The following is a 13264-nucleotide window of genomic DNA, read 5'->3' as shown; positions in this document are numbered from 1 at the left end:
TAAGGTTTAACCTCTGCTTAATGGGACTAGACTTGAATTACTGTTTTTCACTCTGAGATTCTAGGTCTCCTGACAACTCAAGTCCCGACACGTTGGCTGCAGAGAAGGGGGGAGGGGAGGAAGGCTTCCTAGAAGAGGATTTTAGCAGTCGGGGGTGACAGTAGATGGAGAAAGGGAACACTGAGACGCTTGCGCAGTAAACACCGCACGCTCTCTTGCCCCGCCCAACCCCTTCTCTGCAGCAGGGAATTGCAGGCGTCGCTCCACCTATCCCAGCCGAGCGGAGTGACACCCTCTCTCCTTCCTTCTCTACTGATCTTCGCCTTCCGCCCGCCCCACAGCCGCCCAATAGAGAGCTGAAGTAGGACAGCTCTCGCCAGTCCGCGACGCCTGAGGGGGAGGTCTACCCGTTCATTGGTCTCAGTCAACCTAAGTCCCGCCTCCTAGTCCCGTTCCCCGCCTTCATTCACGACCCTCCCTCCCTCCTTGGAGGGCCGCTAGATCCAATCAGTGTTTGACCTGGCCGCGCGAAGGGGGCGGGTCCATGATGCGCAATCGAACCCCGCCCGTCTCTCGGGCAACGCCTCCTCCCCCCCGTCTCATTCCCAAACGGAAATAGCGGAACACTGGGCCAATGGCAGCGTCGTGCCTTTGCTTAGAGGCCAATGAGAGAGGAAGTGGGGAGAAACGCGAGTGTGAGCGGCAGGAGCCCAAACCAATGGGAGGCTCAGAGCTCCGGACGGCGGGCGGAGGGGAGGGGCAGGGGGCGGTGCCACGGCCTGCCAGCCCGCCCGCCCGCCCGCCAGCCCTCCCAGCGGCCGGCTCGGCTCCTTGGCGCTGCCTGGGGTCCTTTCCGCCCGGTCCCCGCTTGCCAGCCCCCGCTGCTGTGTGCCCTGTCCGGCCAGGCCTGGAGCCGACACCGCCGCCATCATGCCGGCCGTGTCCAAGGGCGATGGGATGCGGGGGCTCGCTGTGTTCATCTCCGACATCCGGAACTGTGAGCGCGCGGCCGGGGGACACTGGAGACGCGGGGGAGGGGGGGAGCGTGAAACTGAGGGGTTTGGGGGTCACAGAGGGACCCGGGGGATCAAAAGCTCTACGGTTGTAGAAAAAGAGCATAGATGGGCCCCGGGAGGAACTTTAGGGTGGGGGGCACGCAGGGGCTTGGGGTGTCATAGAGTGCCTCTTGAGGTGACGACACGGAGTAGCTAGAGGGGTCCGGGAGGGCTTGAAAGGGGAGGAGGACAGTGAGGTCCCGGGGATGGGAGCATAGAGGTGTCCCCTGGGAAAGACTGAAAAGCTGGGGGATCGTACAAACGATGGGGTTAGAGGGATTCCTAATGTAGGGAAGAAGGGAAAGAAGTGCATGGTGGGGGTGCCCTGTGGAGCGATGGAATGGGAGGAAGCCAGAGGGGACCTGGAGGAAGTGGAATGCCGGAAGCCTAATGGAGCAGGGCTTGAGGGCCTGGGATAGGGGGTGTCATACAGGGGAAAGGGGTTAGATAGGTCACCGAGGCTCCTGGCCAGTGGTATATAGGAGGCCTGAGAGTGGGTGAAAGTCCACGAGTTTGGGGCGGGGAGATGATGGGAGGGGAGACTATAAGGACACCCTGGTGAGGGATAGAGGGGCTTCAGGGTGGGAGATTGCTTAGAAGATATGGAAGGCAGTGGGGAGGGGGCTAGAGGGGCAGCTGAGGGGAAAGGAGGGACCCAAAGAACACAGAGGAAAAGAGCTGCTGGTGTAAGGTCTTGGGAGAACCTGTGACAGGGAACGGGGGCCTGGAAAGGAGAGGACGATAGAGTGGCGGGTTGGGGAAAGGGCAGAAGAAGGAGTGCCCAGACCTCAAGGAAGGTTGGGTTCTGAAGTGCTTGAGGGGTAGAGATCTGGAAAGCTGGAGATAGGGGAAGTCTAATCCCAGAGAGAGGTCAGGGGTCAGGCAGCAGGACAGGCAGGGATCTGAGCCCTTTTCTGTTTGACCACAGTAATATGGGGACAGTGGTCCCTGCCAGGAAGAGTTGTCGTGACAATGAAGCCTGGCTGCAAGTCAGCTCTCAACTCCTGGGAATGGCTGTTGGAGATTGGAGCTGCCAGGAGTCTTCAGAGGCTGTATCCGCGTGGGCTCTGGGGTCAGCCAGACTTGGGTTTGCGTTTGAGCACTGCCACTCCCTAGCTGTGTGACCTTGAATGAGGGACTTCACCCCTCGGTTTCCTCATCTGTCAAGAGAGACTGCTGATCGTATCTTCCTGAGGGGCTTGTGACAATGCCTGTGAGTCAGGCCTTTCACGCGTTCCAGGCCCCAGATGGAACTTGGCTATTGTTTTTCCTCCGCTGGCTCTGAACAGCAGCTCTGTAAAGTACCCAGTGATTGTTGTTGTTTTAGAATTTAACTGTTATGGAAGGATCTGGCATGTAGTAGGTGCTCAGGGAACAGGAGGGTGGAAATGGTTGGGTATCAGTTGAAGGAGAAATGATCACTTGTTATGACAAGGGGCGGAGCGATGGGGGTTGTGGAATAGCTGGGGGCCACTGTTAGCAGATATACGCTGCCTCTGTTACCCACCAGCGATGTGAATCCCTACAAGTCATTTAACCTCTTTCAGGACGTCTTCTTGTCTGCAAACTTCATTCATAACAGCGTCTTGCCTCTGAAGGCTCATTTTTTCATTTATTCACTTGACAAATACTTTTTGATTGCTCTAGTGTTGTCCAGGCCGTGTTCTAGGCGCTGGGATGACAATAATGAACAGAAACTCCTGTTCTTGCTGGGTGCGGTGGCTCACGCCTATAATCCCAGCGCTTTGGGAGGCCGAGGCAGGCAGATCGCCTGAGGTCAGGAGTTCAAGACCAACCTGGCCAACATGGTGAAACTCCGTCTCTACTAAAAATACAAGAATTAGCCAGGTGTGGTGATGGGCGCCTGTAATCCCAGCTACTCAGGAGGCTGAGGCAGGAGAATCGCCTGAACCCGGGAGGCAGAGGTTGCGGTGAGCCGAGATCACACCATTGCACTCCAGGCTGGGCAACAAGAGTGAAACTCCATCTCCAAAAATAAAAAAAAGAAAAAGAAACTCCTGTTCTTGGGAGCTCCCTTCCCCGAGGAAGACAGAACATATGCACAGGGAACACCCTGAGATACAACCTCAGGACCTGACTGGTGCCGTGAAGAAAAATAAGGAGGAAGTGGGCAGGAGAGGGACTGGGATTGAGAGGGTACTCAGTAGGCCTCGTGAAAGAAGTCATAGCTGAGTGGAGCAAGCCCTTTGGATTTTGGAGGAAAGGGGTCCTGGCACGGGGAGGTGCGTTCAAAGGTCCTGAGGTTGTGGCATGCTTGACGTGTGTTCAAGTGAGAGGGAGAAGGTCAGTGTGGCTGGAGCTGAGGGAGTGACGGGGAGAGAGGGCGGGAGTGGAGAGGGGTGGGAACAGGATCGGAAAAGGCTTTCTGGGCCATGGTGAGCACTTTGGCCTTTGTCTGCGTGAGAATATTTTGAGCAGAGGAGGGACGTAACCGATTGATGTTTTAAAATAATTCCTCTGGCTGCTGTGAGAACAGATTCTAGAGGTAGCCGTGGAAGCAGGGAACCAAATTAGGAGGATGTTGCAGGCCTCTGGGTGAGAGAGAGTGCTGGCTTAACGGAGTGAGAAGGGACTGGTGAGAAGTGGGTTGGTGATACGTTTTTTTTTTTTTTTCTGACGCAGTCTCTGTTGTCCAGGTTGGAGTGCAGTGGCATGATCATAGCTCACTGCAACCTCCGCCTCCCAGGTTCAAGCAATTCTCCTGCCTCAGCCTCCCCAGTAGCTGGGATTACAGCCACCCATCACCACGCCTGGCTAATTTTTATATTTTTAGTAGACACGGGGTTTCACCATGTTGGCCAGGCTGGTCTTGAACTCCTGACCTCAAGTGATCTACCCACCTTGGCCTTCCAAAGTGCTGGGATTATAGGTGTGAGCCATTGCACCCGGCCTGGGATACAATTTGAAGGAAAAACTGTCAGGATTTGCAAAGGGATCTGATGATGGGGGTTGGGGAAGGAAAGAGATCGTCCCGTCACTGCAGGACCCCAGAGAGGAGCCAGAGGACAGAGGGGAGATGCAGGCTTGGGGCACTGGAAGTAATTTAGCTGCAGGAATTAGGACTGGAGAATCAGAGGCCTTTTCTTAGCAAGCGTATGTTGAACGGCTCATATGTCTTAAGAATTATGCTGAATGCTGGGGATGTTGGTGAACAGGACAGACTTGTCCACCCCCCCCATGAAGCTCCCAGCCCCGCGGGGGAGAAGGTGCAACATACAGATTGCAATTGTCCTTCACGCTAATACTCAGACACGGGTGTTCACGGCAACATTTTTCATGATAGCCGGAAAACGGAAACGGGCCAAATGCCCATCAACTGAGAAATAAACAAAATGTGGTCTGTGGAGTGGAATATTACGGGCCATAAAAAATAATGATGTCCTGCTACATGTTGCCACAGGGATGGACCTTGCAAACATGACACCAAGTGAAAGAAGCCAGACACAGGAGGCCACATGTCATATGATTCTATGTAGATGGACTATCTAGAATAGGCAAATCTAGGGGCTGGTGGGATGGGGAGTGACTGCTCGTGAATGCAGAGGTTCTTTTTTTATGTTTTGAGACGGAGTCTCACTCTTTCGTCCAGGCTGGAGTGCAAGGGGGTAATCTTGGCTCACTGCAACCTCTGCCTCCCAGGTTCAGGCGATTCTTCTGCCTCAGCCTCCTGAGTAGCTGGGATTACAGATGTGGGCCACCACGCCGGGCTAATTTTTGTATTTTTAGTAGAGACGGAGTTTTTCCATGTTGGTCAGGATGGTCTCGAACTCCTGACCTCAGGTGATCCACTACCCCAGCCTTCCAAAGTGCTAGGATTACAGATGTGAGCCACCGTGCCCAGCAGAATTCAGAGCTGCTTTTGGGTTCATGAAAAAGCCTATAGCTGGGACTACTTGGGAGGCTGAGGTAGGAGGATCATTTGAACCCAGGAGTTCGAATCCAGCCCAGGTCACATAGTGAAACCTCGTCTCTTAAAAAAAGAAAAGAAATGTTCTGGAATTAGATAGTAGTAGTAATGGTTGCACAACATCATGAATGTACTAAAGAACACTGAATTGTTCACTGTAAAAGGGTGTTTTATGGTATGTGAATTGTATCTGTCACTCTTTTTTTTTCAAGACAGAGTCTCATTCTGTCGCCCAGGTTGGAATGCAGTGGTACGATCTCGGCTCACTGCAACCTCCGCCTCCCAGGTTCAAGCGATTCTCTTGCCTCAGCCTCCCGAGTAGCTGGGATTATAGGCGCCCACCACTATGCCCGGCTAATTTTTGTATTTTTAGTAGAGACAGGGTTTCACCATGTTGGCCAGGCTGGTCTCGAACTCCTGACCTCAACATCTGCCTGCTTCGGCCTCCCAAAGTGCTGGGATTACAGGTGTGAGCCACCGCGCCTGGCCGTATCTCAGTTTTTTTTTTTTTAAAGGGGGGAAGAATTTGCAGCTGTCCTAAGTCCAGTGAGGAAGAGGGCCATGGTGTTGAGAGAATGGGGGCTCTGTGTGGTCAGCGAGCTCCGGCCTGGCTTTGCTTCACGAGAGACCTTTGGAGCTGTGTGGGCAGGAAGTGGGGGAGTTACCTAGGCTGAGGGCAGTGCAGAAGAGCTGTGAAGGCAGAGATGGGGCATGTGCAAAGGTCCTAACTTCCAGGTGCCACGGTGGGCATCTCTAGTCCCAGCTACTCAGGAGGTGGAGGCAGAAGGATTGCTTGAGGCCAGAAGTTTGAGACCAGCCTTGGCAACATAGCAAGACCCCGTCTCTTTGTTTTTGTTTGTTTTGAGACAGAGTCTGGTTCTGTCATCCAGGCTGGAGTACAGTGGTGCGATCTCTGCTCACTGCAAGCTCCGCCTCCCGGGTTCAAGCTATCTTCCCACCTCAGCCTCCCAAGTAGCTGGGACTACAGGCACATGCCACCATGCCCAGCTATTTTTTTGTATTTTTTGTAGAGATTTTTTTTTTTTTTTTTTTTTTGAGACGGAGTCTTGCTCTGTCGCCCAGGCTGGAGTACAGTGGTGTGATCTCCGCTCACTGCAAGCTCCGCCTCCCGGGTTCACAGAGATGGATTTTTACTATGTTGCCCAGGTTGGTCTCAAACGCCTGGGCTCAAGTGATCTGCCTACCTCGGCCTCCCAAAGTGCTGAGATTACAGGAGTGAGCCACTGCGCCTGGTCCCCTTCTCTATTTTCAAGAATTCTTTCTGGAAACAAAAAAAGGCCCTGATGCCCCAGTGAGACCCTGAGCAAAGGGCAGTGTGGCTGGTGCAGAGAGGGATGGGATCTGACGCTGGGGAGCGGGCAGAGGCTAGGTCCGTGTTTGTCCTGAGAGCGCTGGCGAAGGTGTCAAGCAGGGAAGAGAAGCTGGGAGGGATGTGGAGGAGAAGGTGAGGAGAGGCCAGGCTCAGAGAGGAGCAGAGGAAAGAGTGGAGCCAGCCTGCAGGAGGATCTGAAGGGCACAGTGGGGCTAGGGGGAAGGGTCTAGAAGGTGAAAGGCAGGCTCTAAGGAGGGCAGGGAGGGTAAATTCTGCAGATAAGGAGGGAGAGAGGTTGAGGCTGGGCCCAGCCTGAGGGCGTGTTCTGTCCTCCTGTCTGCAGCAGGAATACAGCAGAAGTCTTATCTGACAGGGAGCAAGAGCTGGTGCTGCTTATCTAGGCAGAGTCTGGTTGGAGGGGGTCTTAGGAGAGTTGGGCAAGTGAGCCAATGGGAGTGGGGTGCTGGCTGCTCACTGCCCTGAGCTCTTCCACCAGAGCACATCCCACTCCAAATGGTGATCCACTGCAGTGGTGACATCGAGCCCAGGCCCTGAAGCCCAGGCCCTGGGTCTGACTCCTCCCTGGGTTCCTAGCTTTGTCCTCTGTAGGTTCTAGCCCATGGGAGGCCTCAGGAGATGATTGCCAGTTGAATGAATGAATGAATGAATGAATGATGGAACCAGTCTTTCTTGAGTTCCAGCTGGGTGCCAGGCACTGTTCTAGGTGATGGGGCTACAGCAGTGAGCACAAGTCCCTATCCTAGGGTGCTTACATTCTAGAGAGGAGATGGGCCACTACACAGGTGAATATTTTAGGGGCCAGACAGGTGGGAGTAGGTGTTGGTACAAAATGAGGCAAGGAAAGGGCTTGGGGATGTTAAGGATGATGCTCTTATGTAGGCTGGTCAGAGAGTGTCGCTGGAAAGGTGGCGTTGAAGCAGAGAATCTAAGTAAGTGGGGGACGGTGCATGCGTGCCTCTGGAGGAGAGAGCTGCCTGTGCAAAGGCCCTGAGGCAGGATTGTGCTTGGAGTGCAGCAGGGACTTAGAAAAGGAGGAGGAGAGGGTGGCTCCTGCCTTGGCGAGAGAAGACAGGAGATCCAGCCACAGAGGGAACGGGGTAGATGCTGCAGGCCCTTGTGGGCTGCAGTGAGGACTTTACTTTTACTTTGAGCCTGCTGGGAGCCGTGGAAGGGTTTGGAGGAGAAAAAGTGCTAGGGTCTGACTCAAGTTTTCACACGATCCCTCTGGCTTCTGTGGAGAGCACAGAAAGTCAAACAGATTTCAATTTGGTGTCCCTTAAGAACGGGACAGATGCAGGCCTGAGCCCCAGCCCCACCCGTTTCCAGCTGGGTATTGTGTGATTGATGGCTTTGGTACACAAATCCACATTCAACACCTCCCTTGTGTCAGGCTGCCCTGGGCCCTGGGAACACTGTGGGGACTGAAGCAGCCGTACATCCCTGGCCTCATGGCACTGGTGTTCTGATCCAGGAGGAAATGAACATGCAAACCCTTACTATGTAAGGGGGCAACTCAGGCAGGGTCTTGGTGGCCCGAATAGTTCGCCCGGCTGAGCAGGAGGACTAAGCGGGAGAATGAGAGGGTTTGATTTTGTTATTTACGGAAAATATATTTTCATCACTCGGGAATAGTGATGACCTTGAGAATATGAGTGGTGTAACCCAGCACCGAAATACAAGCCATATATATGTTGACATTTTCTTTCTTTTTTTTTTTTTTTTTTGAGACAGAGTCTTGCTCTGTCCACACCCGGCATATGTTGAAATTTTCTTGCCACATTACAAAAGCAAAACGGGGGCCGGGCGCGGTGGCTCACGCCTGTAATCCCAGTACTTGGGGAGGCCGAGGCCGGTGGATCACGAGGTCAGGAATTTGAGACTAGCCTGGCCAACATGGTGAAACTCCGTCTCTACTAAAAATACACAAATTAGCCGGGCATGGTGGCACGCCTGTAGTAGTATTAGCCACTCGGAAGGCTGAGGCAGGAGAAACACTTGAACCCAGGAGGCGGAGGTTGCAGTGAGCCAAGATTGTGCACTGCACTCCAGCCTGGGTGACAGAGCGAGACTCTGTCTCAAAAAAAAAAGGCAAAACAGGCTGAGCATGGCAGCTCACGCCTGTAATCCCTGCACTTTGTGGGGGCGAGGTGGGCAGGTCAGTTGAGCCCCAGAGTTTGAGAACAGCCTGGGCAACAAGATCCTGTCTCCCCCCACAAAAAAAATCTTTTAAAATTAGCCAAGCATGGTGGGTTGCAGCTGTATTCCTAGCTTCTTGGGAGGCTGAGGTGGGAGGATCGCTTGAGCCCGGGAGGTCGAGGCTGCAATGAGACAAGATCTCACCACTGCACTCCAGCCTGGACAATAGAGCAAGACCCTGTCTCCATATTTTTTTTAAAAAGCAAACCAACCAGTGAAATTCATTTTAATACCTTTTCTTTACCCTAGTATATCCAAAATATTATTTCAATGTGTTATCAGTGTTTTGTGAGATGGAGTCTTGCTCTATGGCCCAGGCTGAGTGCAGTGTCAGGGTCTCAGCTCACTGCAACCTCTACCTCGCAGGTTCAAGCGATTCTCCTGCCTCCTTCTCCCTAGTAGCTGGGACTACAGGCGTGTACCACCACGCCTGGCTAATTTTTGTATTTTTAGTAGATACGGGATTTCGCCATGTTGGCCAGGCTGGTCTCAAACTCCTGACTTCAAGTGATCCACCTGCCTTGGCCTCCCGAAGTGCTGGGATTACAGTTGTGAGCCACCATGCCTGGCTGAGATGGGGTCTTGCTGTGTTACCCAGACTGGTCTCAGATTCCTGGGCTCAAGCAATCTGCCTGCCTCAGCCTCCCAAAGTGCTGGGATTACAGGCAGGAGGCATTGCACCCAGCCTCCAGAAGGCTTTCTGAGGATTCAGGGCTGTTGGGACTTATACAAGAAGCATAGCAGGTCTCAGTCTCAGTAGAGAAAATGTCCTTGGTCTAGAAGGCTCTGAAGGCCTTTGTGGTGAGATGCTGGGTAAGGCCTGTGTTACCTTCATAAATGCACATTAGTCCCTCCAGGGCAGGGCCCAGGTTTGACAGGATGCCTTTGGTGGTAGTAACAGACCCACCCTGATCTGGGGCTTACATGTTTAGGGAAGGCGTTATCTCCCCTAACCAGAAGCCCCAAGGTAAGGCAGCTCCCTGGTACCGTCAGCGCTTCCCTTGACTCTGCCTTACTCTGCCTGGAGCAAGATGTTGGCCGCCTTTGCACCCAGACACCCCTCACGGCAACAGCTACTGGACACGGAGCATGGCCGGCACCTCCCATGGCCCCCCAGCACCTCAGGAAACTCAGGAAAGGTTGCATGGTCTGGCCCCACCTGCTGTGCTGGTCTCCAGACCCCCCTCCCCCCACCCTCCGCATTCCTCAGACTCTGCCTTTCATCACCGTGAGCTCTTCAAGCTTTCTGACCGCCTGCCTTGCCTCATGCTGTCCTACCTCCAGGCCATTGCACCTGCTGGTCCTCCTGCCTGGAGCGCGCCTCCCCTTGTTTCCGCCTGGTCCATTTCAGCCTCGTCTTTTGATCCTCAGATCCCAGCAGCTGTGTACAGAGAAGCCTTCCCCACCGTTCTCATTCTAGCCTCTCAGCCCTGAAATGCGTGTGCCTCTTTCAGAATACTTGCCACTGTCCCTGTCTGCCACCACTCCAATCCAGGGATGCCTCGAGAGCAGGGTAGATGTGACTCATCCTTAAGCCTGGCCCCAGAAATCCCATTGTGAAGGAGAGAATCCCTTTAAAGCTCCCTCTCAGGCTTGCTTGCCTCCTGTGACAGTGAGCTCATTCCCCCTGTTGCTGGCCCTGAGTGCCGGGTTGTCCTTTCCATGATCCTGGTCTGCCAGAGCTGCCTCGGCCCTCTCCCCAGGCGCCACCTCAGTAGCACCCATACAGTGTCCCTGGGCTCCCTGGTCATCACGGGCCTTTAGATCTTTTCAGAGCTGGGTCTCTGCCAGAGCCCTCCCTTTAGGACCACAGCTGCTCCTCTTTTGAAGACCAAGAGCTTTGCTTTTCTTTCTGAATTCTTTTTTTTTTTTTTAATAGCAAATTATACCAGTTATGCAGAAGATAGCATCAGATAGATGTGGACCATTTAAAGCCTATTTAAAGGCCAAGCACAGTGGCTCATGCCTATAATCCTAGCACTTTACTTTGGGAGGCTGAGGTGAGTGATCACTTGAGGTCAGAAGTTCGAAACCAGCCTGGTCAACATGGTGAAACCCTGTCTCTATTAAAATACGAAAAAAAAAAAAGGATAGCTGGGTGTGGTGGTGGGTGCCTGTAATCCCAGCTACTCGGGAGGCTGAGGCAGGAGAATTGCTTGAACCTGGGAGGTGGAGGTTTCAGTGAGCCGAGATGCAGACACTGCACTCCAGCTTGGGCGACAGAGGGAGACTCTGTCTCAAGAAAAAAGGTAAAATTCCTATATAAAGAAAAAAATATATGCATATTTGTATATATATAAATACATTTTAAATACAACTTAAATAATACTTTAAAAAGAGATTTCCGGCCAGGTGCAGTGGCTCACGCCTGTAATCCCAGCATTTTGGGAGGCTGAGGTGGGCGGATGATGAGGTCTGGAGATCAAGACCATCCTGGCTAACATGGTGAAACCCTGTGTCTACTAAATATACAAAAAATTAGCCGGGCATGGTGGTGGGCGCCTGTAGTCCCAACCACTTAGGAGGCTGAGGCAGGAGAATGGCATGAACGTGGAGGCGGAGGTTGCAGTGAGCTGAGATCACGCCACTGTACTCTAGCCTGGACGACAGAGTGAGACTCTGTCTCAAAAAAAAAAAAGAAATTTCCTGGCAGTGAGCGGTCACCCATGCCTATAATCCCAGCACTTTGGGAGGCTGAGGTGGGTGGAGGAGTTGAGACCACCCTGGGCAACATGGCAAAACCCTATCTCTACAAAAAATAGAAAAAAAAATTAGCAGAGTGTGGTGGCGCACCTCACAGTCCCAGCTACCTGGGAGGCTGAGATGGGAGGATCACTTGAGCCCGAGGGGCCAAGACTGCAGTGAGCTGAGATCACACCATTGCATTCCAACCTGAGTGAAAGAGTGAGACCCCGTCTCAAAAAAAAGAGAGAAATCTATATATTACACATATAATAATACGTATTTCTTGAAATGAATACTAGTTAAAGAAATGCATAAATATAAATATATAAGTGTATATGATATAGATTTCTTTAAATTTAAAGAATACATATACATGCACATATTTGTGTATGTATTTAAATCATTTTAAGTACAATTGAATGAATACACTCGTGTATTGCTTAACGATGGGGATATGTTCTGAGAAATGCATCGTTAGGTGGTTTTGTCGTGGTGTGAACATCCTGGAGTGTGCTTACACAAATGGAGATGGAATAGCCTACCACTCGCGGAGGCTGTCTGGCACAGCTTGTTGCTGCTGGGCGATAGACCTGCACAGTGGCCAGGCGCGGTGGCTCACGCCTGTAATTCCAGCACTTTGGGAGGCTGAAGCGGGCAGATCACTTGAGGTCAGGAGTTTGAAACCAGCCTGGCCAACGTGGTGAAACCTCGTCTCTACTAAAAATACACTAATTAGCTGGGGGTGGTGGCGCATGCCTGTAATCCCAGCTACTCGGGAGGTTGAGGTAGGAGAATCACTTGAACCCGGGAGGCGGAGGTTGCTGTGAGCTGAGATCACGCCATTGCTCTCCAGCCTGGGTGACAAGAGTGAAACTCCGTCTCAGAATAAAACAAAAAAACCTGCACAGCTTGGTACTGTCCTGTAGGCAACCGTGACACAGTAAGTATTTGTGCATCTAAACATAGAAAAGGTAGAGTGGAAATAAGGTATTAGAATCGTATGGAACCACTGCAGTGTGTGCGATTTGTTGATGACTGGAATGTTGATATGCGGGGCAGGGCTGTAATGAAATAATACATATTATTTAAATTAAGTAATACATATATATTTAAATAACACATGTTCTTTACATATATATATTCTATATATACTATATTTAAGGTATGCCTATGTATATATACATGTTTATGACAAAACCATATATATGTAGGCCGGGCAAGGTGGCTCATACCTGTAGTCCCAGCACTTTGGGAGGCTGAGGCAGGTGGATCCCTTGAAGTTAGGAGTTCAAGATCAGCCTGGGCAACATAGTAAGACCTCATCTCTCCACAAAAAAAAAAAAAAAAAGTTAGGGCCAGGTGCAGTGGCTCATGCTTGTAATCCCAGCACTTTGGGAGGCCAAGGTGGGTGGATCACAAGGTCAGGAGATCGAGACCATCCTGGCTAACACGGTGAAACCTCGTCTCTACTAAAAATACAAAAAATTAGCCGGGATGGTGGTAGGCGCCTGTAGTCCCAGCAACTGGGGAGGCTGAGGCAAAAGAATTGCTTGAACCAGGGAGGCGGAGGTTGCAGTGAGCCGAGATCGCGCCACTGCACTCCAGTCTGGGTGACAGAGCGAGACTCCATCTCAAAAAAAAAAAAAATTATTTGAATGTGGTGTTATGCACCTGTAGTCCCAGTGACTTCGTAGGCTGAAGCACGAGAATCACTGAACCCAGGAGACAGAGGTTGCAGTGAGTCGAGATCACGCCACTGCACTCCAGCCTGGGCTACCAAAAAAAAAAAAAGAAACGGGCAAAATTAATTTTAATAATATGTCTATATAACCCGGTACACCCAAATTATTATTTCAGCATGTGATCAATGTTTTATAATGTATGTTATTTTATTTTGTTGACACACAGGTTCTCACCATGTTGTCCAGGCTGGTCTCCAACTCCTGGGCTCAAGCCATCCTCCTGCCTTGGCCTCCCAAAGTGCTGGGATTACAGGCATGAGCCACTGCGCCTAGCCCCTATAATTTTTACTGAACTGTTTTCCAT

General features: G+C 51.8%; 1 protein-coding gene across 1 annotated transcript in view; it reads left to right on the top strand.

The window, feature by feature from the left end:
* Positions 1 to 793: 793 nt before the first annotated feature.
* Positions 794 to 13264, top strand: part of AP2A1 (adaptor related protein complex 2 subunit alpha 1) — a 40129-nt gene continuing 27658 nt past the window's right edge. The window contains exon 1 of the mRNA XM_073016170.1: positions 794 to 997. Coding sequence (XP_072872271.1) covers positions 931 to 997 — 67 coding nt within the window. The 5' untranslated portion in view covers positions 794 to 930. The remainder of the gene's footprint in view (positions 998 to 13264) is intronic.

This window comes from Chlorocebus sabaeus, chromosome 6 (genome assembly GCF_047675955.1).
Source record: "Chlorocebus sabaeus isolate Y175 chromosome 6, mChlSab1.0.hap1, whole genome shotgun sequence".
NCBI classification, from domain to species: Eukaryota; Metazoa; Chordata; class Mammalia; order Primates; family Cercopithecidae; genus Chlorocebus; species Chlorocebus sabaeus.
The sequence above is the reverse complement of the archived record's forward strand: the minus strand, read 5'-3'. Positions and strand labels throughout refer to the sequence as shown.